At 44.1% G+C, this 26,622-nt stretch overlaps 1 protein-coding gene across 3 annotated transcripts in view; it reads left to right on the top strand.

Annotated features, from left to right (window-relative positions):
• ABCA1 (ATP binding cassette subfamily A member 1) overlaps positions 1 to 26,622 on the top strand; it is a 131,853-nt gene that overhangs the window by 21,673 nt on the left and 83,558 nt on the right. For all 3 annotated transcript variants that reach the window (XM_065946636.1, XM_065946638.1, XM_065946637.1), the window contains 3 exons: positions 12,170 to 12,263; positions 17,205 to 17,346; positions 18,970 to 19,088. In XM_065946636.1, the coding sequence (XP_065802708.1) occupies positions 12,170 to 12,263; positions 17,205 to 17,346; positions 18,970 to 19,088 (355 nt within the window). The remainder of the gene's footprint in view (positions 1 to 12,169; positions 12,264 to 17,204; positions 17,347 to 18,969; positions 19,089 to 26,622) is intronic.

The raw sequence follows: 26,622 nt of genomic DNA, 5'->3' as shown, positions 1-26,622 counted from the left end.
ATATCATTTGTTTTCATTTGGTCCAGTCTCATCATTCACAAACTGCTTCTGCACCTGTGCCTTTCTCATTGGTCTACTGCAGTTATATTGGTGCTAAAGTGAAGTCGCTGGGTTGTGTCTGACTCTTTGCAATCCCACGACTGTAACCTACCAGGCTCCTTCATCCATGGGATTTTCCAGGCAAGAGTACTAGAGTGGGTTGCCATTTTCTTCTCCAGGGGATCTTCCCAACCCAGGGATCGAACCTGGGTCTCCTGCATTGTAGGCAGATGTGTTTACCATCTGAGCCACCAGGGAATTTTGGTGCTACAGTGGCAAACACAAATAGAAACGTAGACTTGTGATCTTGTGCCAGAACTTGGTTATAAAGTCGGCATTCAGAAAATCCAGGTATATTTATTCATATTTCCTTAGATGACCATTGAAATGAAAACACAAAGTGTTTAAAATCCTGACAGAGAACTCATATAATCCCTTATGGAATTATATATATTATTTGTATATATATACTAGTTTCAGAAACACTATTTTTCAGTCCCTCATATTGCATGTAGGGAGCTGAATCCCAAGGTCACTTAATGAGAGAGTAGGAACTAGAATTTATGTATCCTATCTGTCCTGATTAATAATGTTGATACTAAAATATAGCAATATTACATAATATATAATATAATAAAAGCAAACACTTAGATTTCGCTTCCACGTACTAGGCACTAAAGTGAAGTGTTAACTAGATTAATCCTTTTAAGATCCACAAAGTACTGTTGTTTCCTTATAACACAAAATGCCCAGTGTTCCCCAGTGTTATAACTGGGGAGCTTAAATCACAGAGAGAATATAAATAACTTGCCTGAGGTTCACACTGCTAGTCAGGGGCATATGTAGTGTTCGGTTCTAAATAATCTGACTGTAGAGTTGGTTCTCTAAACCACTATGTCAGATTGCTCTTCAGTGGTATTATTATTTTTTTCTGTCTTCAGTCTCAGCATCTTGAAGTTTCTAACCTCTTCCTTACTTTTGTGCTTGCCTCCCATGGCTGTACCAGGCCCTGGTGTTCCCAAGACCTATACATTCATTTTCTAATCTCATTTCTTAGCTGCTCTGTGGTCCAGGTCCCCAGTCTCTTCTTAGCATGTTGGCAGCAGCTCATGTGCTGGGGAACTGTCTTTGCTGTGCTGTGTCTGTTAGCCAGTGAGTAGTGGAAAGACCTATATCGTCTTAACAATGCAGGGTCTCAGTAATCCAGCCCAAACCTGTCATTTTACAGACAAAGCAGGGAAGGGATTTCCCCAAGGTCAACTAAGGAATCAGGAGCACAGGGTCCCAGAACAGGACTTGGGATTGGGCCATCCAGACTGGGCTAGTGTCTGTTAGTCTTGCTGCTTCTTGCTCAATATTGCTTATCAGTTTAAAATAAGTTACAATTAGAGAGATAGGCAGGCTTCATAAAAGGCAATTTTTGGCCCTGTGGCAGGGTTCTTATTGAAGGGGAAGTAAGACATAGCGTCCTGACACAGAAGGACTATTTTAGATATACACCTACAGTCTGCTAGCTTGTCTGTTTTACCTCCCTTCCTGATTTCTATGGGAAATGTGTTTTGCTGAACTAGAAAAAAAAAAAAAAAAGGGTAGTTTATTTCAGGTTGCCGAAGTTTAGGTTGTCAGGGTTGGAAAGATCTGACCTGACCCTTGTACAGTTGATGGGGATGGGGTTTCGGGTGTGGGGCAAGGGGTCCAGAGTGGCTCAGTTGTGGAAGTAGCACCAGAATCAATTTCCTGATGGCCCTGGAAGCACAAGTTCTTTTGAGAAGGCTTTGCCTCATCTGCACAGGAGGTTTAATACCCATGGATCTCAAGTGCTGGCTGTAGCTACTTCCCAGTCCAAATGGCTTGGATCTATAGATGTATTGATTGTAGACGGTGAGACCTGTTTAGGGTCTTGGCTCCACACCGTTAGCTCAGGACATGCCCTGCCCTGCAGGCAGGGGAAGCAGTTAGCGCCATGACACTTCTCACCTACAGTGTGCAGAATCCTTGCTTAATTTCCCCCTTCAGAGATCCTGGATGTCCTTGCCTGGCTCCATAGCCTGGCACTGGGGATAAGCTTAACAAGCATTTGCTCAGTGAAGGGTGAATGTGTGAAATGGGCCATTAGTTAATAGATCTTGAGGAGGCGCCCCTGCTAGATTCTAGGGGCCGCATGTGCAGGGAGACAGGAAGAAGATGTAGGAGCTGGGTGCTGAGCAGTAAACCCCAGAGCAACCTTCTTGAAAGGTGGCCATTTGCTCTTCCACTCTGTGTCCTCATTTGCTAATGAATTTGGGGGCTCTCTTTTTTTGTGCCCCCATTATGCAGACTCATGGGGACCATCAGCCAGGGGTAGCTTTCCACTGCTCCTATTGGGCAAAGAATACATTGAAAATGAGTTGCGTAAGTTGGGTGCAAAGCTCAGTTTGGGTCCAAAGTAACAGTTAGCTTGTGTGGGTTGGTGGTCAGTGAGCACAAACAGGGCTTGGGACAGGAAAGCCGAGGGGCTTCGGAGTTCTCCAGATCCCCATCTGGTTTTAGGCTGAACCAGAGACCAAGGTCCCTGTGGAACAGATGGGACAGAGTACGGCCATATGGCCTTTCTTTTTTGCCTTTGCTGTTAATTTTCTCACTTAGATTTGTTTAGCCATGTGGCTGAGGAAATAGATAATTTTATTTTCTGCATATTTTAGAGTATCAATATTTGGGCACTGTTTAGTGACAAGGAATAAGCAATCAAATAAATACAAATTGAGTCCTCATGTAAGAGCCTTTGGAGAATTTTACAGTGTAGATGCAAACTTTCGGCATTCCCTCCCAGCTTCCAGTTTCACTTGATACATTTCTTCTCTGTCCTTAGTCCTGGCCTGGCAGTGCTGGTTCAAATCCAGCTAATAATGCTAATTATTATCTGATTCTAATTCAATTCTAATTCCAGCTTGGCCACTGTATGCCTTAATGGCTTAGGGAAACTCATTTTCCCTGACTTTTAGTTTCCCCTTCTATGAAATGAGGACAGTTAGCACAAATAGGCATTTATTGTTTCCTTTGAATAAATATTTACTAAACATCTACTGCATATAAGACAGTGTCCTGGGTGTACAGTGGTGAAGCAGACAGGCAGGATCCCTGCCCTCATAGAGCTTATAGTTCAGCCAGAGAAGCAGATATGAAGCATGTTGTCACATACATAGAAATATCACAGCTGTGGTAAGTGCTATGAAGGAAAAAAAAAAACCTGTCCTACTATGTCAGTTAGCACTAGGCTGCGGGTAGGGACCTAATTTAGAATGAAAGGTCATGACATTTAAGCTGAGAGCCTTGGTGTTCAATTCAAGCAGCAGTTAGCCAGGGGAAGAACAGGAGCTCAGCCATCAGGGGCACTGGCTTCCAGGCAGAGAGACAGGGTGTGAAGGCCACGTGCCTAATGCATGTCCTGGAGCCAAGGGACAGGAGCGCCAGTGCACGGGAGGAAGACTGGCTGGGGGTGAGTTGGGAGTCGGCAGGGTCAGATCATGGAGCTGGTGAAGGACAGCTGAATTTTATGTAATGTGCACAAGGAGTCCCTGAAGTAGGTAGGTCATGATGATGAGGGTCAGATTGTGTGGGCCTTGGCATTGAGGGGACTTGAAGGATGACAGCCTAAGCATACACAGGTACCATTTTGTGCTCTGTTTTTGGGCTTCCCAGGTGGCCTTGCTATAAAAAACCCACATGCCAGTACGGGAGACATAAGAGATTCGGGTTCGATCCTTGGGTTGGGAAGATCTCCTGGAGGAGGGCACGTAGTCTTGCCTGGAAAATCCCATGGACAGAGGAGCCTGAGTGGCTACTGTCCATGGGGTCGAGAATAGTCAGACATGACTGAAGCAACTTAGCATGGCCTGTATGTTGCATATTTCCAAATAATCTTCATATTATAATAATTATGATTCTTGATGTGTAGGTTGTAGTTTATACTTTTGAAAGTACTCTGTACCTGTTATCTTCTTGATTTTCACAGCAAGTCTGAGAGGTATTCATTACAATTTCTGTTTCATAGATGAAGGAAATATTGTAAATTAGTACATCAGTAAGAGGAGGGATTGGAAGTTTTTACCCCAAATCTACCATGGGATAATGCCGGTGACATTCCTAGTAGCAATACAGGGATCTGTGCAGTTTTCATTTTATAACCTCGTACATTATTGCCAACATTGAGATATTTCTTGTGTTTGCCATTATAAGTAAGTTACTATAAGGATTTTATACATATAGCCTTTTCTTATTTTTATATTATTTCCTTAGGCCAGAATCTCAGGAGTATGATTCCTAGGTAAAAGGGAAGTGGCCCTTGACATACATGGTCAGATGTCCTTCCAAAGATCAAACCAATTGAAAAATCCACTGTCACTGCATGAGGCTTCACAGTTCTGGGAGGGTAGGCCTGGCTTTCGGATTTGTTTTTCCCTTTAGCATTTCTCTGATTTGATCTTTAAGATTTCAGTTTAATTTAATTGAAGTGTATGTTGATAAGTATTCATTGTGATGCTGACAGAGCCTAGAGTGTGCCATTGCTTTGATAAATTTTCTGTTATCTTGGGACACTCACTATCTCATGTTTACTTCTTTACCTCTCAGAATAGTCTCCCATATTTTCATCAGTTTCTTTTCCCCATTGAATCCTGTTACCTTATCAAATTCTAAAAGTAGCCTAGTGCTATTTTACTGTCCTAGGGACATTGGATAACGTCTAGAGACATTGATTGGTTGTTACAGTCCTGGGCAGGGGTGGTTGGTGTCCACTGGTAGAGGCCAGGGATTCTACCGTTCATAGGACAGCCCCTCACAACCATTATCTGGCCCCCCATGTCAAGAGTTGAGAAGAATGCTCTTCTGGAAATGCTTGTGCATTATATCCCCATGTTGTTGCTGAGGAGTAACGAGAGGGCAAGTCCCCAGAGAAGCTCAGTGTAGCTATTTACTTAATCATCAGAATTTTAATTTTAATACCCAATCTGAAACAGGGCTTCTGAGTTTCTGACTCTGGTAACAAACTCCTTTATAAAAACAGTGTTCCTCTCCCTTTCTTCCGCTCTGTGGTGGGGGCAGGCATGGAGGGAGGTGAGTAGGTAACAAAAGATTCAGAAGTGTGTCACCATAGTGTGTGTGTAACAAAAGTGTGGGTGAATTTCACTCAGATGACCACTACATCTACTACTTCGGGCAATAATCCCTTAGAAGAAATGGAGTAGCCATCATAATCAACAAAAGAGTCTGAAATGCAGTACTTGGATGCAGTCTCAGAAATGACAGAATGATCTCTGTTCACTTCCAAGGCAAACCATTCAATATCACAGTAATCCAAGTCCATGCCCTGATCAGTAATGCTGAAGAAAGCTGAAGTTGAATGGTTTCATGAAGACCTACAAGACCTTCTAGAACTAACACCCAAAAAAGATATCCTTTTCATTATAGAGGACTGGAATGCAAAAGAAGAAAGTCAAGACATACCTGGAGTAACAGACAATTTTGGCCTTGGAGTACAGAATGAAGCAGGGCAAAGGCTAATAGAGTTTTGCCAAGAGAATGCACTGGTCATAGCAAACACCCTCTTCCAACAACACAAGAGAAAACTCTACACATGGACATCACCAGATGGTCAATACCAAAATCAGATTGGTCGTATTTTTTGCAGCCAAAGATGGAGAAGCATGATACAGTGAGCAAAAACAAGAGTGGGAGCTGACTGTGGCTCAGATCATGAACTCTTTATTGCCAAGTTCAGACTTAAATTGAAGAAAGTAGGGAAAACCACTAGACCATTCAGGTATAACCTAAATCAAATCTCTTACGATTATACAGTGGAAGTGGGAAGTAGATTTAAGGGACTAGATCTGATAGACAGAGTGCCTGATGAACTATGGATGGAGGTTCGTGATATTGTACAGGAAACAGGGATCAAGACCATCCCCAAGAAAAAGAAATTCAAAAACACAAAATGGCTCTCTGAGGAGGCCTTACAAACAGCTGTGAAAAGAAGAGTAGCAAAATACAAAGGAGAAAAGGAAAGATATTCCCATTTGAATGCAGAGTTCCAGAGAATAGCAGGAGAGATAAGAAAGCCTTCCTCAGTGATCAGTGCAAAGAAACAGAGGAAAACAATAGAATGGGAAAGACCAGAGATCTCTTCAAGAAAATTAGAGATACCAAGAGAATATTTCATGCAAAGATGAGCTCAGTAAAGGACAGAAATGGTATGGACCTAACAGAAGCAGAAGATACTAAGAAGAGGTGGCAAGAATACACAGAGGAACTATACAAAAAAGATCTTCATGACCCAGATAATCACAATGGTTTGATCACTCACCTAGAGCCAGACATCCCGGGATGTGAAGTCAAGTGGGCCTTAGGAAGCATCACTATGAACAAAGCTAGTGGAGGTGATGGAATTCCAGTTGAGGTATTTCAAATCCTTGAAGATGATGCTGTGAAAGTACTGCACTCAATATGCCAGCAAATTTGGAAAACTCAGCAGTGACCACAGGACTGGAAAAGGTCAGTTTTCATTCCAATCCCAAAGAAAGGCAATGCCAAAGAATGCTCAAACTACTGCACAATTGCACTCATCTCACACGCTAGTAAAATAATGCTCAAAATTCTCCAAGGCAGGCTTCATCAGTACATGAACTGTGAACTTCCAGATGTTCAAACTGGTTTTAGAAAAGGCAGAGGAATCAGAGATCAAAATGCCAACATCTGTTGGATCATCGAAAAAGCAAGAGAATTTCAGAAGAACATCTGCTTTATTGACTACACGAAAGCCTTTGACTGTGTGGATCACAGCAAACTGTGGAAAATGCTTAAAGAGATGGGAATACCAGACCACCTGACCTACCTCCTGAGAAATCTGTATGCAGGTCAAGAAGCAACAGTTAGAACTGTACATGGAACAGCAGACTGGTTCCAAATCGGGAAAGGAGTATGTCAAGGCTGTATACTGTCACCCTGCTTATTTAACTTATATTCGGAGTACATTGTGAGAAATGCTGGGTTGGAAGAAGCACAAGCTGGAATCAAGATTGCCGGGAGAAATATCAATAACTTCAGATATTCAGATGACACTACCCTTATGGCAGAAAGTGAAGAACTGAAGAGCTTCTTGATGAAAGTGAAAGAGACGAGTGAAAAAGTTAGCTTAAAACTCAACATTCAGAAAACTAAGATCATGGCATCTGGTCCCATCACTTCATGGTAAATAGATGGGGAAACAATGAATACAGTGACGGACTTTATTTTCTTGGGCTCCAAAATCACTGCAGATGGTCACTGCAGCCATGAAATTAAAAGATGCTTGCTCCTTGGAAGAAAGGCTATGACCAACCTAGAAAACACATTAAAAAGCAGAGACATTACTTTGCCAACAAAGGTCTGTCTAGTCAAAGCTATGGTTTTTCCAGTAGTCACGTATTGATGTGAGAGTTGAATTATAAAGAAAGCTGAGCGCTGAAGAATTGATGCTTTCGAACTCTGGTATTGGAGATGACGCTTGAGACCATTGGACAGCAAGGAGATCCAACCAGTCAATCCTAGAGGAAATCAGTCCTAAATATTCATTGGATGGACTGATGCTGAAGCTGAAACTCCAATACTTTGGCCACCTAATGGAAAGCACTGACTCATTTGAAAGACCCTGATGCTGGGAAAGATTGAAGGTGGGAGGAAAAGGGGACGACAGAGAATATGACGGTTGAATGGCATTACCAACTCAATGGACATGTTTGAGTAAGCTCTGGGAGTTGCAGAAGGCTGGTGTGCTGCAGTCCATGGGGTCACAAAGAGTCAGACACGACTGAGTGATTGAACTGTACTGAAATGAACCATCAAGTGTCAGTCTTATTTCCAAGCTATGTATGAGGGCCTACTTGAAGTAAAAATGCTAAGTTTAGAGATGGGGGATGAAATCTGATTTTGATAAGTGCAACCAAAATGGCATTCCATAAGTGGAAGCAGAAGTCAAATTAGGTTTCTAGAGGGAAGCTATTGGTAAAGAAATACCTGGAACATCTCCCTGTGTTTAGAAGGCAGATTCTGTGTTCAGTGACAAACCATTTTAGAAGTTCAGAGTAAAAGTGCATGGGTAGAATTGTGTCTTTTATGAGTTCTCTGGTTTGACTGCTGTCTCTTGGAGACAGTCTCTTCATTAATACATGTTAGTGTCTCAGCTCAGTAAGGCTTGTAAGGATCAAAAATCTAGATACTCTGGTAATGAGGTACATAGTGGTTTAAAACACAACCTTGAGTTGGACTGGTTTTGAATTCTGGCACTATTTACCAAATTTGTATCCAAATTTATTAACTCCTTGAGCCTCCTCTGTGAAATGGAATTTATAATAGTATTAACAGGGTCATTTGATGGTTAAGTGAGTTCATCTATGTAAAGCAGTCAGAGCACTGATACATGAATGCTAAGTCACTTCAGTTGTCTCTGACTCTTTGTGACCCTTTAGATAGTAACCTGCCAGGCTCCTCTGTCCATGGGATTCTCCAGACAAGAATACTGGAGTGGGTTGCCATGCCCTGCTCTGGGGGATCTTCCCAACCCATGGATTGAACCCGCCTTTCTTAACATTTCTTGCACTGGCAAGCAGGTTCTTTACCTCTAGCGCCACCTGGGAAGCCCTGACTGATGCATCATGGTAAGACCTGTTAAAGTGTTAGCTATCATTATTATTGTCAGTCTTGTTCTTACCTCTTTGCCTAATCTGCTTACACCCAGTTGCTGGGAATGATTTGCAGGATATACTTTGTACTGTTTGCTGTCAGTACCATGGGAAAGATCCATTCTTTTTTTTTTTTTTCCCCAGTCAATCAACATATTTTGAGCATCGGTTCCCCTGCAGTGTCCTAGATGTGGGACTGCAGAGATGTCCAGGAACTTAAGACTTGATTCATTGAGTCAGATCAGTGCTTTGGAGGGTTGGTGAACACCGGACTCCTTTTCAGTGGCTGTCTGGAAAGGTGTATGTCCCAAACATAGCTCTACGAGAGGCAGCATGAGGGGTGCAAAAGCATGTAGGAGTCAGTAGATCTGGGTTTAAACTCTGGTGCACTCTCTTACCAGGCTATGGCTCAGAACCTGCCCCAATCTACTGATACCAGCTACCTCACAGAGTTATTGTGAAAATTAAATATTAAAGACGAGGCGTATATAAATCTCCGGTACAGAGTAGGTTCTCAATATTGACTGTCACTATTATAAATCTGTAGGCCATGAGCTCATTTTACCTTTGTGGAACCTGTTGATATGCTTTAATCATGACTTAGTGGGGTTATTTCTCAGTTGAGCCACTGGTTTCCTAAGTTGGGCAAAACTAGCTGTTCCCCTCAACCCTGCCACTGACTATCTCTGTGACTTACCCTTCCTTGAGCTTTAGTCTTGTCACATATAAAATGGAGATGATTATGCTTCCTACATCTCAGGGTTGATTGCAGGATTAAATAAAATAATCCATTTATAAGGTGCCTGTTACACACTGGACTCTTAAATAAATGGTAGCTACTATTTATCCCAAAAGCGTACATGGTAGTTTCAGAGCTTCAAGGTTGATGACTATCTTACTCATACTCTTTATTTAATTTTGATTTTATTTTTTGGAGTTCTTTTCTGAATTTATTCACAGTTAAGCTGCCTTTTAAAAGTTGTACTCCCTTTTGTTAATATTTGTAAGTGATTTTATTTAGCTATAAGCTTGGAATGCATACAATTTTGTGTTCTGCTTTGTTCACTTAATGTTATATGGTTAATAGTATCTGTATTTCATAAACATTGTTGTAATAACTGCATAATGTTAAGTAGATGTGCCATAATTTAATCATTCCCCTATTGCTGTGCAATTAAGTTTTTTCCAATATTTTCCAATTATACTGTCTAAATGGACGAATATCTAAACGCATGTAGCTTTTTGATATTTTAAACTTAGTTCTGTGGGATGAATTCCTAGGAATATTCTTTGGTCAAAGGGGATAAAGATATCTTTTGAATACATATGGCTAATTTGCTTTCCTAAAGGGCTCAACTGACTTACCTTTCCGTCCTTATTGTTTGGTAAACTTCACTTCATTCTCTTACTCAACACACATTTGAAAGCCCTTATCTTGAGGCAGGCTTAGTGAGAAGCAGGTGACACAAGGGGAGAAGCTCCCGCTGTGCCAAGAGCTGATAGAGGCTCAGGGCACCTGGGGAGCCCTCGGAGGGGCCTGCAGCTCAGTCGGTAGAATGTCATTTGTCATTTGGGATTATTTACAGAAATACTTAGCAAGACCAGCCCCATCTTTGGTCTTGGAAATCCCATTGATAGCATGCATTCTTCCAGAGAAGGACCTATGTGTCTGTTTTTTCCTGATGTGCTATCTAGAGCAAATTATTCCTCATAGTTATATGGTAGCAGTGTTTTTAGTTCTACAAAAAAAAGTAATACATGCTCATTATGGAAAATTTAGAAAACACAGGAAAGTGTTTTAAAAAAAATCACCCATGCATGTTCTTATCATCCTAGGACATCCACTGCTCTTATCCATGTATTTCCTTCTATAAAGAAGATTTAAAAAAGAATTTAATATAGAACCATATCAAAGGTCTTTGGAATCTAAAATACCAGAAATCCAACAACAAATAATAAACAAAAAGCGAAACCAAGCTGAAGCAAGGTTAAATTAATTATGATCTATTCATAGTGTGGAGCATCAAGTGGCCATCAAAATCCACATTTTAAGAGAATATTTTATGTCATGGGGAAGACTCCCAGTATGATATTCAATGAAAAAGCAAAATACAAAATTACACATGCTGTATAAGCTTAATTTTGTAGAGAAAAAATATTATTTATGTATGAATAGAAAAGAAAGACAAAAATATTAATGGAGAACCATTATTAGCTTAATTTACTAGGGATTATCTCCCGGAAGTAGGATTAACGGTGATTTATATTTATTTTTTTCTACTTTTCTGTATTTTTTTAATTTCAAATTTTTCACAGTAAAAATATATGGACTTGGGGGTCAAAAAAAATCTATTTAAATAAAAGGAAAGATTTCATATCTGTGTTCTCTTGGCTTTATGGCTCTGAAGACACAGTTGTAGTTACCCTCATCCACAAGAGCCCAAGATTCTTCTGGGCTTTTGGTGTTCTTCCTGATTAGAACATCGGAGTCTAGAACTGAAAGGAATGATAGAGGTGAGGCTTCAAGCAGTGGAACTAGTTGTCTGAACACCACAGTTTCAGTTAGATTATGTCTCATGATTTCTATCCTGTCCCTATGCTTATTTATCCCCTGGTAGCTCACTGAAGCAGATCTTTCCTTTAGAGAAACCCCATTGCTTTAACCAGTGACTACCACTTACTTATGTTCAGTGGTCATCTAACCCACTGGAGAAGATGGTGACCAGACCGTGACAGATGGGGAAGGCCTTTGCACTCTTCCCGGATATTTCCAGCGCTGGTGGCACACAGGTCCACATGGAACTGAGTGTGAATTTCCATTATCCTTTGGAGCCTTTTTCTCAGCCCCACAGGGGGCAACCTCACTTGTGTCTTTAGAGCTGAGCTGGTGTGTATTTAGCACAGCAGTTTGCACAGGCTGTCTTCTTTCACCAAATGGTCATAGCATACCTAACACCGTGCTAAGGCTGTGGAGGTACAAAGATGAGTTGATCCAGTGCTTGCTTTCAGGGTGCTCATATTGTAGTGAGGATGCCAGTAACAAAAACACGATTTCAGGGGCTCAGGGAAACTGTTATGGGAGGAGGATTCATGGGTTACTCGGGAAGCACAGCAGAAGGGCTTCCCGCTCTGCCTGAGATTTTAGTAAAGGAAATTGTGCCTGGTTGAGTCTTGAAGGGTGAGTGGAGGTGAGCCAGATGAAGCAGGATGGGAGGCATCTTCTCTTTCTTAGAGAGAACACAGAGGTATGGAATAATAGTAAGGTGTATAAGGTGAGAACTACAAACAGTTCAGTGTCATTAAAGCTTAGAGAGTGGTAAGAGAGGCCAGATAAGTAGGTTCATGGTTTAGTTCATCTTTTCATGGATTTCCCAAAGCTCAGTAGTGTTAGACACCCATGTTTGTTTAATTCACGTTGCTTTGTCTTATTTTCCACTCAGTGTCAGCTCTTTCTGGAAGTGGCCTGGCCTCTATTCATCTTCCTGATCCTGATCTCGGTGCGGCTGAGCTACCCACCCTATGAACAACATGAATGTGAGTATCTGAGCATCCCGCCTGAGGCTCACCACTGGCAAGCAAAATTCAGGCACAGGGCCAGGGACTAAATGTGACCTTTCCCGTGACTCTATCTTTAGGAAACTCAGAAAATGGTTTGGAACAGAACAGCTAGGCTTCCGATTATTTGATAAGGCATCAACTCAGGAAACCATTTTCAGCCCTAGTGAATGGTGATAATAGTAATTATAATAATAGCTGACATCTGTTTCATACATTTTCAATCATGAAAATAAAATAATCTTACTGATAGCTCAGAGAGGGGTGATTAAAAAATCTCCCTAGGGCAATACCTTAACATCCCTGTCATCTGGTCCCTGCCAGGCGTTTTCACATACATTATGTTTTTATCACACAGTTGCAAATCATGGAACATATAATTTTAAGCAGCATTTGTGTAGAATATCTCAGATCAACTAATATTATTCCATTTGATTCTCATAACAACCTTGTATAATGGACTTTATCATTGTGATCATTTGCTTTAATTTCTTAATAAGTAAATAGGGACTCGGAAAAGTTCAGGGGCTTGCCTGAGGTCACATATCTATTAAGTGACAGCAATGCAATAAAACTCAGGTCATTTGACTCCCAATCATGTGTTTGGATGATGACCTTTTCAATGAGCATAGAGAATACAATAGTGGCTAAGAACACATGCTCTAGATGTCAGGTTACCTGGTTTGAATCTTGGCTTCAACACAGGTAGTCACCTTGGGCAAGTGACTTCGGTTCTTTTTGCTGAGCTTACTCATCTCTATAAAAGGGGAATAATACTCACCCTATATGTTTGTTGTGGGGCTTCCTTGGTGGCTCAGACAGTAAAGAATCTGCCTGCAACACAGGAGATCTGGGTTCAATCCCTGGGTCGGGAAGATTCCCAGGAGAAGGGAATGGTTACCCACTCCAGTATTCTTGCCTGGAGAATTGCATGAACAGTGGAGCCTGCTAGGCTATAGTCCATGGGGTTGGAAAGAAGCGACTAACACTTTCATTTTATTTTTTCATGGTTGTTGTGAGTGTTATCCCACAATCTCAATCTTTCTCTCCTGGCTGAGCTTGCTAGATGGATTAACACTGCAAAAATGCCCCAATCTAAAAGATCAGCATTTGTGGCGGAGTTTAACTGGGACCTTTATTCCATGGCCCCAGTGACTTTTCCTGTCATTATCCAGCTCCACCCACAGCCCACCAGCCCCATCAGTTCAGTTCAGTTCAGTCTCTCAGTCGTGTCTGACTCTTTGTGACTTCATGAACTGCAGCTCTCCAGGCTTCCCTGTCCATCACCAACTCGCAGAGCTTGCTCAAACTCATGCCCATTGAGTCGGTGATGCCATCCAACCATCTCATCCTCTGTTGTCCCCTTCTCCTCCTGCCTTCAATCTTTCCCAGCATCATGGTCTTTTCCAGTGAATCAGTTCTTCACATCAGGTGGCCAAAGTGTTGGAGCTTCAGCTTTAGCATCAGTCCTTCCAATGAGTATTCAGGACTGATTTCCTTTAGGATAGATTGGCTTGATCTCCTTGCAGTCCACGGGACTCTCGAGAGTCTTCTCTAACACCACAGCTCAAAAGCATCAATTCTTTGGCACTCAGCTTTCTTTATGGTCTCACATCCATACATGACTACTGGAAAAACCATAGCTTTGAATAGATGGACCTTTGTCAGCAAAGTAATGTCTCTGCTTTTTATTATTCTCTCTAGGTTGGTCATAGCTTTTCTTCCAAGGAGCAAGCATTTTCTCTAGTAGCTCAGCTGGTAAAGCACCAGCCCCATAGATGTACAGGACACAGTTCTTCAGGGAAGTGGTGGGATTGGGTTCACATCTGAATTGTGTTCCCAGTCTGATCCTATGTCTTTCAGGGCACATACTGACAGTTATTCATCTGCTAATTTGCTAGTCAAGTTAAAAAAAAAACAGAACCCAAAAACATTCTACCAAATGTGATTTTCTGATTTTACCAAAATGGAAAAGCACATACAATGAAATACATACTCAATTTGTGGTCTTTCTCTGGAATTATCACAATCAAACAAGGCAGTGTAGTGGAAATCGCACAGAGTTTAGTATCAGAAAAATTGGAATTTGTTTGGATCCCACTTCCTGGCTCTGCCGCTTGCTGAGGTTGTGATCTTGGGCAAGTTGTTGAATTTTGACCCAGATCTCTTTGAATCCAGACCTCTTTACTTCCTGTTCTCAGCCCCTTCTAGGGACCTGGCTGGAAGGGCAGAGAGCTAAGCTAATGCTTGCAGAGGTGTCTTGTCTCTGGGAGCAAGGGGTTGGTATGTAATTCTTGCCCGTTAATCTTTCCCAGTTTGACCCAGACCCATGAAGATCCTAATCACTTCCCTGGATCACGAGAGTCCATCACCCGTGCTCTTGATGCCAAATCCTCATCCTGGTTTTGTCTGCAAATCAGATGGGACATGACACCTGGGGAAGGGTGTGCCCACACTCACTGGGCTACAGTCTGAAGCACCCTGTCAGTGTGCTGGACCAACACCACCCTGCCTTTGGTGCCAGCATTTCCTGGAGGTTAAAAGGGGACAATCCCTTGGTCCTTCGAGTATGAGGAGCAACTGACTTAGGCAAGGGACCTTGTTTGGTTTTCCTTGAACTATTAACAGGGAGATAAGGGGATTAACTGAGTAAATGCTCAGCAGGCCAGAGTCCCTGCAAAGGGTGGTTGCAGGGACCAGATCTTGTTTCATCCTTGTTTTGGATGTTACTTCTCTGGTTGCTATGTGGACAGAAGAAAAAGACAGATAAAAGGACCCCAGTATTGAAATGCAGAATGTCGCAAGTCCTGGCTATGGGTGAACTTCTGGGGAGACTGTTAGCCCATTTGCATGAAAATGTAAACTGAAAAAAATGGATTTATGCCTTAGAGGGAGGTGGGGGCTGTGAGATGGAAGGAGTGCTCCTGGCTGGGCAGGAGCTGAGGACGTGCTGTTGTAGGTTGGCCGCCAAGCACTGCAGTAACTCTAGTGGGCCCATTCACTGATCCTTACCCTGTGCCAGGGACTCATACTTTGCCTATAAAAACTCATGTAATACTTACCATGGCTCTGCAAGATGCATTCTATTGTTATCATCATTTTATATATGAAGAAGCTGAAGGCTTAAGGGGTCACTGACTTGACCAAAGTCACTGTTTAGCAAGTTGCAGAGACTGGATGTATATCCTAGTTGGTCTGACCCGAAACCCTGTGAAGCTCTATGGCTCTTCACCACCTAGAGCCTTGGTTCTTAATGATTGTCAACTCTTTGGGGGTCACAGGTAATCCTGAGAATATGATGAGTGCTGGAGCCTTGGACTTTCTGTCACAGGAATCCACACATGCTTGGTCTCAAGTTAAGAGACCCAGGTTCCAGGGCACATTTATCTTGATCTGCTTAAGCAGCTCCATGGCTCATGTCCATGAACCAAAGTGTACTTTGATGCCTCTCACCAGTGCCTGTACATGCAGTCCTGCTGTTTGTAAGAAGTTCCTCTGTAGTGAAGGGGACGGAAAGAGAGGAGATGGCCTGCAAGATGGGGATTGTTGTTTTGGTGGATAGAGAAGCAGCAACAGCAACTAATGTAGTTTCACAGATGACATTTGATCCTAAATCAGCACCTTCATTGAGTGCCTTTGAGGAGCTTGGGAGCTAGTGGAGAAGGTGAACAGAAGACAGTAATGGGGGTATTGAGAAGAGCCAACAGATAAAGAAGTTGTTGTTCAGTTGCTGAGTCATGTCCAACTCTTTGTGACCCCATGGATTGCAGCATACCAGGCTCCTCTGTCCTTCACTGTCTCCCGGAGTTTGCTCAAATTCATGTCCATTAAGTCGGCGATGCTATCCAACCATCTCATCCTCTGTTGCTCCTTTTCTTGCCCTCAGTCTTTCCCAGGATCGGGGTCTTTTGCAGTGAGTCAGCTCTTTGCATCAGGTGGTCGGAGTATTAGAGCTTCAACTTCAGCATTAGTCCTTTCAATGAATATTCAGGGTTGATTTCCTTTAGGACTGACTGGTTTGATGTCCTTGCTGTCCAAGGGACTCTTAGGAGTCTTCTCCAGCACCACAATTTGAAAGCATCAATTCTTTGGTGCTCAGCCTTCTTTATGGTCCAGCTCTCACATCCATGACTACTGGAAAAACCATAGCTCTGACTATATGGACCTTTGTCAGCAAAATGCTGTCTCTACTTTCTAATATAATGTCTAGGTTTGTAGTAGCTTTTCCTCCAAGGAGCAAGCATCTTTTAATTTCATGGCTGCAGTCACCATCCACAGTGATTTTGGAGCCCAAGAAAATAAAATCTGTCACTACTTCCATTGTTTCCCCTTTGCCATAAAATGATGGGACTGGATGCCATGATCTTAGTTTTCTTTTTTTTTTTTTATGTTGAGTTTTCAAGGAGGCCACAGGTGTAAGGGAAGGAACATGACTGATATCACAGAAGCAAGGGTTCTACCCCTGGTCCTGCCTACTGAGTCCCTGAGTGTCCTTCATCAGCCACTTTATCTCACCATGGTTTCTTCTTTTAAATATGAAGGAAGAGGATTAAGTCATCACCAGGGTCTCTCTGTGTCTCGAAAGGGTGAAGTGGGTGGCAGAAGGTGAAGGAATGATGATCTCATACTTGCTGCCCTCCAGACACCTTCTGTGTATGATCTGGTCACTTCCCCAAGGCTGGTGTCGTGAATCCAACCCTACAGATGATGTCAGGTAGATTAAGAACTGCTATCTGATGCCACATTTCCAACTCATGATCAGTCAATGGTGGCAGATTTCTGGGATTCAGAGAATGGGACAGGTTTGGAATGGAACAATGTTTGGGTGGAAGCAAAAGAGAAAAAGGTTGCTATCAAGTCCCAAATCCTGAAAAGGATTAATGTTTCTCCTTGTGTTTTTCTCTCCCTCAATTTCAACAGGTCATTTTCCAAACAAAGCCATGCCCTCTGCAGGAACGCTTCCTTGGGTTCAGGGGATTATCTGTAATGCCAATAACCCCTGTTTCCGTTATCCAACTCCTGGTGAGGCTCCGGGAGTTGTTGGAAACTTTAACAAGTCCATGTAAGTACCGGATCAGGTTTTCTTTCCCAAACTTGTCAGTTAAAACTTTCTCTTTCCTTTCTCAGATTCCGGGGAATTTTAAATGGTTGGGTTTGAGTAAAGGTGCTTTTGTGAAGGTTTGTGTGATAAAGTCCAAAGGATGAGACCAGGGAGAATTACTGCCAAAATTTAAAACCTTGTAAGCTCATTTTGGTGCATTTTTTATATAGCTGACCGTTCTGTGGTTGAGGGCCTTTCCTTAAAAAACTGGCAGGTGGAGAGGTGGGGAGTGGGGAGGAGAGGGTGAGATGTATGGAAAGAGTTACATGGGAATGTACATTACCATATATAAAATAGTTAGCCAATGGGAATTTGCTGTCTGGCTCAGGAAACTCAAACAGGGGCTGTGTCTCAACCTAGAGGGTTGGGATGGGGAGAGAGATGGGAGGGAGCTTCAAAAGGGAGGGGATGTATGTATACTCATGGCTGATTCTTGTTGAGGTTTGACAGAAAACAGAAAAATTCTGCAAAGCAATTACCCTTCAATAAAAAAATTAATTAATTAAAAAAAGAAAGAAAAACTGGCAGGTAAGTAGAGAAGGGTGACACAGCACATCAGCCTCATGCATTAATGAGCAAACACTTATTTAGCAAATGTGCGAGACGGCCGGTCCAGAAGTTGGGATGTAGAGGTGTCCAGAGGATGTGGCCTGTCTTCAAGGAGCTCACAGCCAAGACTGGGGGAACTTGATCCTTTCTGCTCTCGGATCACCTTTCCTCCCTCACGTGTGCCCCATCACACTTCAGCGTCCGTCCTTCTGTCTATAGGTCTTTCTTGGCCCTGGGTGTAAGCTCCCTGAAGGCCATCTTTCATCACTTTTGTATTCCTGGCTCATGGTTTCAACAACAGACATAAGCAAGGCTGAGTAAGTGTTTGCCGAATGAGCCATTGAAGATTCTTGGAAGACACGGAAGCATGGAGGGAGTTAGAAAGGACTAAAGATTGCAGGAGACACAGCCAGACAGTTCTGAGGAAACTGCTCCTGGGCAGGCAGGGCCCCATTACGACGTCATGGGCCTTAGCCTTCGTGACTTTCATGAACCCCTTTTCCCGTGCAACAGCTTTGAAATTTTTATTTTTTAACCATGTTGGGTATAAAGATGAGTATATTCCAGGCTAAATTAATTATATGCATTCATTCTGAAATTTTTTCCTGATTTTAAAAGAAATTTAAAAATGTTGTGAACCCCTAAGTGTACCTTGGGCCCTAGGCACTTTGTCTGCTGTGTTTCATGGATAAGTTGGTTCTGGGGGCCTGTGTGTGTGTGTGTGTGTGTGCGCGCGCGCACGTGCATGTGAGGGAGTGCTTCCTACAGAGGCAGCATGTGGACTGGGCCTCGAAGGCTGGTAAGGTTTGGTTGTGCAGATACATGAGGATGAGTGTTTGGGGCAGGGTGGGTGGGTGGATGGGTGGGTAGGAGCATAGCATCTCAGATGCTGGGTGAGGGGGCAGCTGGAGTGGGTCAGGGGTGGCCCACAGGGTCCCTGCAGCCAAGCTGGGTGTTCCTGGCAGGTACTTTGTTCAAACTGGAGAGACAGTTGGTCTAACCAGGATGTTTCTGCTTTTCTTGCTCCCCCTGCAGTGTATCTCGCCTGTTCTCAGACGCTCGGAGGCTTCTCTTGTACAGCCACAGAGACACCAGCATGAAGGACATACGCAAAGTTTTGAAGACGTTATACCAGATCGAGCGTTCCAGCTCACGTAAGCAAAGACCGTCTGTGAATCGGCTCGTAATTGGAAATGAACCTGCACCAGGGAGAGACAGCAGCTGACGCGTTCTGGCGCTTGTTCCTTTCAGCTCTTCCCTGTGGGGTTTTCCTCCTCAGTGGCTAGGCTGCAAGGCCTCTCTGCAGGATATATTTGAGAAGAAAGTATGGAGATTATGAGTGTCCTGGCCTCCTCTGGGGACATAAAAGAAACCCCCTAGAGAGGAATGGCACTGGCCTGGCTTAAGGACAGTTAGGGGTGCAGGTCGCTGCCAACCTCATTTTATGGAGTTGGCCATATGGTTGCCGTGAATGGGCAGATGTGTAGACAGGGGATGCTTCTGTGTGTATAAGAGCTGATAGAGTTGCAACTTGATGTGGATAAGTGAAAGTTAAGTTCACGTCTAAAAGAAAAACGCAGTTCATCATCCCCCTAGTCATTTGATTTAGTCAATGAGCACTTGAACCTCTGATCTCTAAAAAGTGACATCCTTATCTCTGATCTGGTGAGGGCCTGGGCAGTTTATTGCCATCTAGGAAGTGGCTGGGAGCAGGCAGCTTGCTGGCCGAGGCGCTGGCTGCAGACGTCACCAGCGAGCAGCCTCCCAGGCAGTGGCCGACCAGGGGGCAGGGGGTGGTGGGAGTATGCCCCCAGATGCAGGTTGTGATGGCCTGCATAGTCTGTAGAGAATTCAGAAGCAGTCATGAAGCTGACTAAGAGTCAGTCGCTTTTTATCATCTCCATGCACTGGTGGTTCTAAACAGTGTTGAGTGATAAATTACCCCGTCACCAGTCAGCTGCCACCACCGCTCCAGGAAAGTGCTTTTTTCTTAGTTCAGTGTTGGGAGGAATAGGTGGGCTGGCTTCTGCTGAGAGGCCTCCCAGTTTGCTATCCACTTGGTGAAAACAGAAATAGTGTAAAGTGCTAGAGGTTAAATCAGGCTTGTATTGGAGCTTTCTCTTGGGTGGCTGGACTGTGCTTTACCTGGAGGCAAACGGTATGGGAGGTGGTGAGCGGGAGGTGTCGTTTCACAAGAAGAACAGGTGTGACCGGGCCTGGGCTCTGGGTCAGCTCTGAGGAGCTCCCAGCTGCTCAGTTCCTAGGTGCACAGCCAGGCCATCTGGATGCCATTTCCTTGCCCTGTAGGCCCCCATCCTGCACTCCTGTCTGTCCCAGCACAGGACACAGAGAGACAACCACCACCAGTCAAGGCATGGGTCTTTCCTGATCCACTGGGGGCCCCCTGCCTGGTAGACCAGAGACAGTCAGGGTTATTTCTTCTACTGCAGAGACAGTGTGACCCAGAGGAAAGAGTACTGCAGTGTATTACTTATAGCTTGGTGACTTTGTGAATAAGTCCTGTCAGGCCTTTTGGGGCCACACTTCTCATCTGTAAAATGGAGCCAGTAGGAGAACTTTAGCTCGTAGGATTGTTGTGAGGAGTAGAGGAGTTGAAACACTTAACTGCTTAAAAACTGCATCTGGCACCAAGGAAACACTTAGTGAATATGAGCTATGATGATTTTGGAGTGCTATCTTGGCCAAGCTGTTTAACCTCTCCAAGCCTTCATTTCTTCAGCTATGAGTAATTGGTAACTTGCCATGTGAAATGTGAACCCTCACACAGTGTCTGGCACATGGTAGATGTTCAATAAACAGGAGCTGATTTTACTCCTGTGCATCAGTGATATATTTCTGAGCACTTGGCCTTGCTCTTCTGCCTTCCACTGTGTGGCTGGAGAAATGGACTGTGAATGGGGGATAGGGCGGGGAGTAGTTTCAGATCTCGGTGGGTGCTTCCTAAGATGCAGATAAATGAGAGACATGAGTCAGGATTGGGAAGAGAAGCCAAACCTGCATTCAGACAACTTTCTCCCCATAGCTCTGAAGAGAGATCTCTGATTATGGTTGTCTCCTGTCAAAGCTTATCTCTCCGTCCACCCTTGTCTGCCCTGTAGTTACTTCTTAGGGCCACTTCTGCCCTGCAGCTTCCACCTTTCTTGGCTGTCTTGTAGCACTGAGCCTGACCTCAGTCCAGAGGGAGATGTAGAGAAATGTTGCTTCTTCCGAGGTGGAATTAGTAACTTTTTGCTGAATTTGAATAACAGTCTAGATGTCAGAGGGGTTTCCCAGGTGGCACTAGTAGTAAAGAACCCGCCTGCCAATGCAGGAGATGTAAGAGACGTGGGTTTGATCCCTGGGTCAGGAAGATCCCCTGGAGGAGGGCATAGCAACCCACTCCAGTATTCTTGCCTGGAGAATCCCATGGACAGAGGAGCCTGGAGGGGCCTGGAGGGCTATAGTCCATAAGGTCACAAAGAATCAGACATGACTGAAGTGACTTAGTACGCACACGTGCATGCATTAGATTTCAGAGAGTCCACGGCTGGGGTATATCAGTGTAGATCCTGACTTGGAGATCTCTCTTTCTCTGCAGTGAAACCCCTACTCAGAGCATGATGGGCTCAGCTCTCTTGTGCTGTCACTCTGCAGATGGAAAGGATCTTTGGTTGGAGTCCTGCCCTCATCAACCTTCTCTGCCTATTCAGGGGTGGCAGGTGGCAGGGACATGCCTTTCCCACGGCAGCTCATTTTGGGTATTGGCAGAATACCAGTATTAGAATATTGGTATTCTAATTATCAGAATATATTCACTGGTCTTCTGTACCTCCCAGAGAAAGAGGCTGGCCTATTTCCCTTGAAGTGTTCATAGACAACTCTTGTGTTTCTTTCCCTCTCTTCCCGAAATCTGTTGTCATTTTAGGCTAAAAGTCCTCCATTCCTCTTCTGGAATATCTACCACACCCCCCACTTCCTGATTTCTGCCTCTCAGAGAGGGCAGTTGGTTGTGTTTCAGTGTTTCTTTGTCTTTCTTAAAGTTTATCAGAAATTACAACAGTCTTCCAGCACAGAGCAGAAAGGGACTTTCACTCCCTTGCTCTGAGCACCATATTTCTGTAATGTAGCCTTGGATTGCGTGAGGCTTTTTGGCATCCACGTCACACAGTTGACTCATTCTCCATGTGCAGTCAACCTGAGTTGCAAAGCCTTTTAAACACAGAGTGTCGCAAGTTACTTGTTCTCCATTTCTGAATTGTGCTGTTGGCTTTTTGAACCTAAAGGGAGAGTATCTATCTCTTTTCTGTTTTACATTTTTAGATTCTCTATGTCATCTCTTCCTACTCAAACTGTTTCAGATTCTGTTTTTGCCATGTGTTGTATTTATTAGCGCTGTTTGTTCCCTGTCATGTAGAAGTGTGATAAATAGCTCTCTTTGTTTTCATCCAAGTCGTTGGTGATTGTGGGACCAGTGTTGGAGGTTTGGATCGGTCCACTGGAGACTAACAGCCCCTTTGGACAGTGCCATTCAGGCTGTTACAGACCTACCAACTGATGTTGTCTTTGTGCTGGGCCACCGGGCTCCTGGGATCTGGTTAGAGGACTTATCTTGTTCTTCCCTTTCACTTCACCTGCTAACTCCATTGATACAACCACAGATAATTTGTGGACAGGGGGATGTCTGCTCAAATACTCTTTTCTAGTCCCATGGTTTGCTGGCTTAGGGCATTGTTTTATTTCCACTTGGATGAGACCTTAGACGTCAGTTAGTTCATTTATAGACAAATGGGTTGATTGAATCAAATGTCCAGCCAGTATTTATTGAACACTAAAATGTCCCAACCTCTGTTCTAGGTGCTGGGACATAGAGGTGTACAGAACAAATATGGCCCCTGTCCATACGGAACTTCTATTCTAGAAAAAAGACTGTGATCCAGCCAGGGGTGGGGGAGGGACTTTCCCGAGTTTGCATTGCCACCAGAGGGATATTCTGGGAATGGAATACAGCTAAACCTCTGCTGCTCCATGCAGTGCTATTTCTACAGTGCTCTCTTGAGCTGTTCTAGCTGTTCCATTAATCTCCCAACTAGGAGGACCTCCAGTTCAGGAGTTAAGTCATAGTCAAGCCTACATATCCTTGAAACCATCCTAATAAGCACATGTAGGAAGCTTTACAGAGGGGCCTCACTCAGTTTTCTCATCACTGGAACTTTTTGGACCTTTTGTTTTCTTCCTAAATGTAAATCCATCCAGGTTGGACAGGGGTTCAATTAATGTTTGGGAGTCTAGGTGAGGAGCATTCACTCTTCTTAAGACCCCGTCATGACTCCATCCCAGTGGAAATGTGAAAATTGCACAAATTCTCAAAAGCTCTGGAAAAAGTGACAGGTCTAGATTCTGTCTCTGTGAGATGCAGTCTGGCAACAAAGAGCATTTCTTTAAGTGAATCTTGTATGATATCTAAGATGGTTTTGAGCAGTACACAGATGACAACTTTTAATTTTAACCCACCTCAAAATAATTTCATGGTATTATTGCTTAGGAAGCTGTTAAATAGGGAAAAATTACTTAAAGTTAATTTAAAGACGATATCATTTTTTGTGGGTGTGGTGAAACTTGTGTGAGTAGTTTTGTAGAGATGGAAGATTGGAAATTGCTGCTGTAAGATAAAGCATTTTGGGTTTTGTATTAAGATTTGTTTGGGAGGAGTGATGTCACCAAGATGGTAAAAATAGGTCTTTGCTGACTTTGCTCCCCCCACAAAAAGATTCCTTTGGGGAACAAAATCAGGCTTTGTCTCTCATTAAGTGTGAAACTTGGGCATGCTTTGATTTATTCTGAATAAATTAAATTTACCCTCAGTTTACCTGAAAAATGGAGATCAGGTATTCTGTGGATTGTGTTTAGTGGCTCAGTCATGTCCGATTCTTTTCAACCCCATGGACTGTAGCCCGCCAGGCTCCTCTCTCCATGGGGATTCTCCAGGCAAGAATATTGGAGTGCATTGCCATGCCCTCCTCCAGGGGATCCCCCCAAACCAGGGATTGAAACCATGTCTCCCGCCTTGCGGGTGGATTCTTTACTATCTGAGCCACCAGGGAAGCCCTGGGGGTTGTTGAATGTTACATCAGATGACGTTGTGTGGATGGATGACTGATAGTGAGGTCATAGCACACAGCTGACATGCAATTAATCTGAGTTAGTTTCCTCGCCATCTATTTCTGGCTACCTGTTTGGCTTTGCCAGTTTGTTTATCTTCTCTGGGCCTCAGCTTTCCTTGCCTTGAAATTGGGACTTCGGTGAAATAACCTGAACATGTTGCCTCTTGAAAACTTGGTACCTGGGTGGGGCATCACCTGGGACTGACTAGTGCTGTGGGCTGGCCCCTGCTTGTGGCCCCTGGAGGGCAGGGCTGGGCCTTGTTTGTCACCCTGTCCCAAACATCAACGAGATAGCACAGTACAATCAGGCACATGGCAAGCAGCCAGTGAATCTGCAGAATGAAGGGGAGAGATGATAGCTGTCCTTTCTGCTTCACAGAGTATGTTGAGGGTCAAATGAAAGCACCTTGAAAAGTATAAAATCCCAGCACATGTCATTTTCAAGTCGATCCATTGTGTGAACCCAGGTCCCCAGGGGTTTCAATTAATAATAATGACAAAAATGTCTTAAGAACAGTCTTGGCTTGCTTTCTTCTACAAGGTTTACTTTCCAGAAAAAGTGAAGTCGCTCAGTTGTGTCCGATTGTGATCCCATGGACTCCTCCTCTGTCCATGGGATTTTCTGGGCAAGAATACTGGAGTGAGTTGCCATTTCCTGGAAAGCCTGCTATGAGTCCAGAGGCTTGAGGTGGATTTACTGAGAAGCTAAAGGAGTTTCACTTTCAGAACCCCTTTTCAAGGCCCTGGTAGGGATCTCAGCAATCAAAACTTGCCGAAGTAGGATGTTTAAAAAACGCTCTTTTTCCTAAAGAGAGCCCTCTAAACTGTGTCAGCCTCAGGCTTCACACAGCAGCATCTGCCCCTCCAGAGACCTGGGGGGGCGGGAAGGACTGTCTTTTTCCTCGGCCTCTTCCTCCACACCACCCTGCAGGCTTGTGCACCACTCCAGTCGACTGCCTCCTCTTGGGAATCTGGCATTTTCCAGTGGGATGGCCAGCAGGCTGGCCAGAACTGAGGCCTTTTCGATGGGGCCAGAGCTGCTCAGATCAGGACTGGGCCGGGGAAGGAGGTGTCCCTTCGCTTTCTTCTTTGTCTTTGCTGTTTATTTCCTGTGTGCTGCGCTGTGCTTAGTCGCTCAGCTGTATCCAACTCTTTGTGACCCCCTGGACTGTAGCCGGCCAGGCTCCTCTGTCCATGGGGATTCTCCAGGCAAGAATACTGGAGTGGGTTGCCATGCCCTCCTCCAGGGGATCTTTCCAACCCAGGGATCAAACCCAGGTCTCCCGCATTGCAGGCAGGTTCTTTACCATCTGAACCACAAGGGAAATCCTTATTTCCTTTAGAACTACTTAAAATGAGTTGCTCACTGATACCTAATGGGCTCATTAGCTTGCTTCCTGCTGGATGTTTCTGCCCAAACATTGATTTTGCTCCAGTGCCTTGCTCCTTTCTCGAATCCTGGCATCCGGACTACAACTTTCCTTCATCTCTATGGCAACATGGGCATGGACCCTCTCAAGTTTATACCAAATGTAGTGGTTAAGGCTTCCTACTTGGCTGGAAGTTAGGAGGAGTACCTCCTGGGGTGGGCCACCCTCACATCTCTTGCAAGAAGTTCCCCAGCTCCACACTGTCCCTCATTTTCATAGGTAGCTGGGCTCTTGTCTCTTCTCTTAACCCTGGATGCTCCCTCAGCCTCCCCATTTCTTATGCTGGTCCAGGGACAGTTCTTTGGCTTGAAGTTGTTGTTCAGTCACTCGGTCTTGTCCAGCTCTTTGTGACCCCATGGACTGCAGCATGCTAGGCTTCCCTATCCTTCACTATCTTCCGGAGTTTGCTCAAACTCATGTCTATTGAGTCAGTGATGCCATCCAACCATCTCATCATCTGTCGACCCTTTCTCCTCATGCCCATAATCTTTCCCAGCATCAGGGTCTTTTCTAATGAGTCAATTCTTTACATCAGATGACCAAAGTATTAGAGCTTCAGTTTCAGCATCAGTCCTTCCAGTGAATATTCAAGGTTGATTTCCTTTAGGATTGACTGGTTTGATCTCCTTGCAGTCCAAGGAACTCTCAGGAGTCTTCTCCTTCTTGGCTTGAGGAGGCGCTGTCATTTCTTTATTGTTATCTGCTGTGGCCTGGCGCAGTGGACAGGGTTTTGTCGTGTAACTGGAGGGCCAGATCCCCAGTCTCCCCTGTGCATGGGACTCAGCAGCTTTCATTCTCAGTCAAGATCTTATGTCTCTATGTGTCTGGCCCTGTCTCACATTATAGCCACAGCAGTCCTTTTAACAGAAGCCCAATAGGTACTAGGGCTTCCCTTGTGGCTCAGCTGGTGAAGAATTCGCCTGCAATGTGGGAGACCTGGGATCAATCCCTGGGTTGGGAATATCCCCTGGAGAAGGGAAAGGCTGCCCTCTCCACTGTTCTGGCCTAGAGAATTCCGTGGACTGAATAGTCGATGGGGTTGCAAAGAATCAGACACAACTGAGCACTTTCACTCACTCACTCAGTAGGTGCTATGT

This window comes from Muntiacus reevesi, chromosome 10, assembly GCF_963930625.1.
Source record: "Muntiacus reevesi chromosome 10, mMunRee1.1, whole genome shotgun sequence".
NCBI lineage: Eukaryota > Metazoa > Chordata > Mammalia > Artiodactyla > Cervidae > Muntiacus > Muntiacus reevesi.
This window is presented reverse-complemented; position numbering and strand designations above follow the sequence as displayed.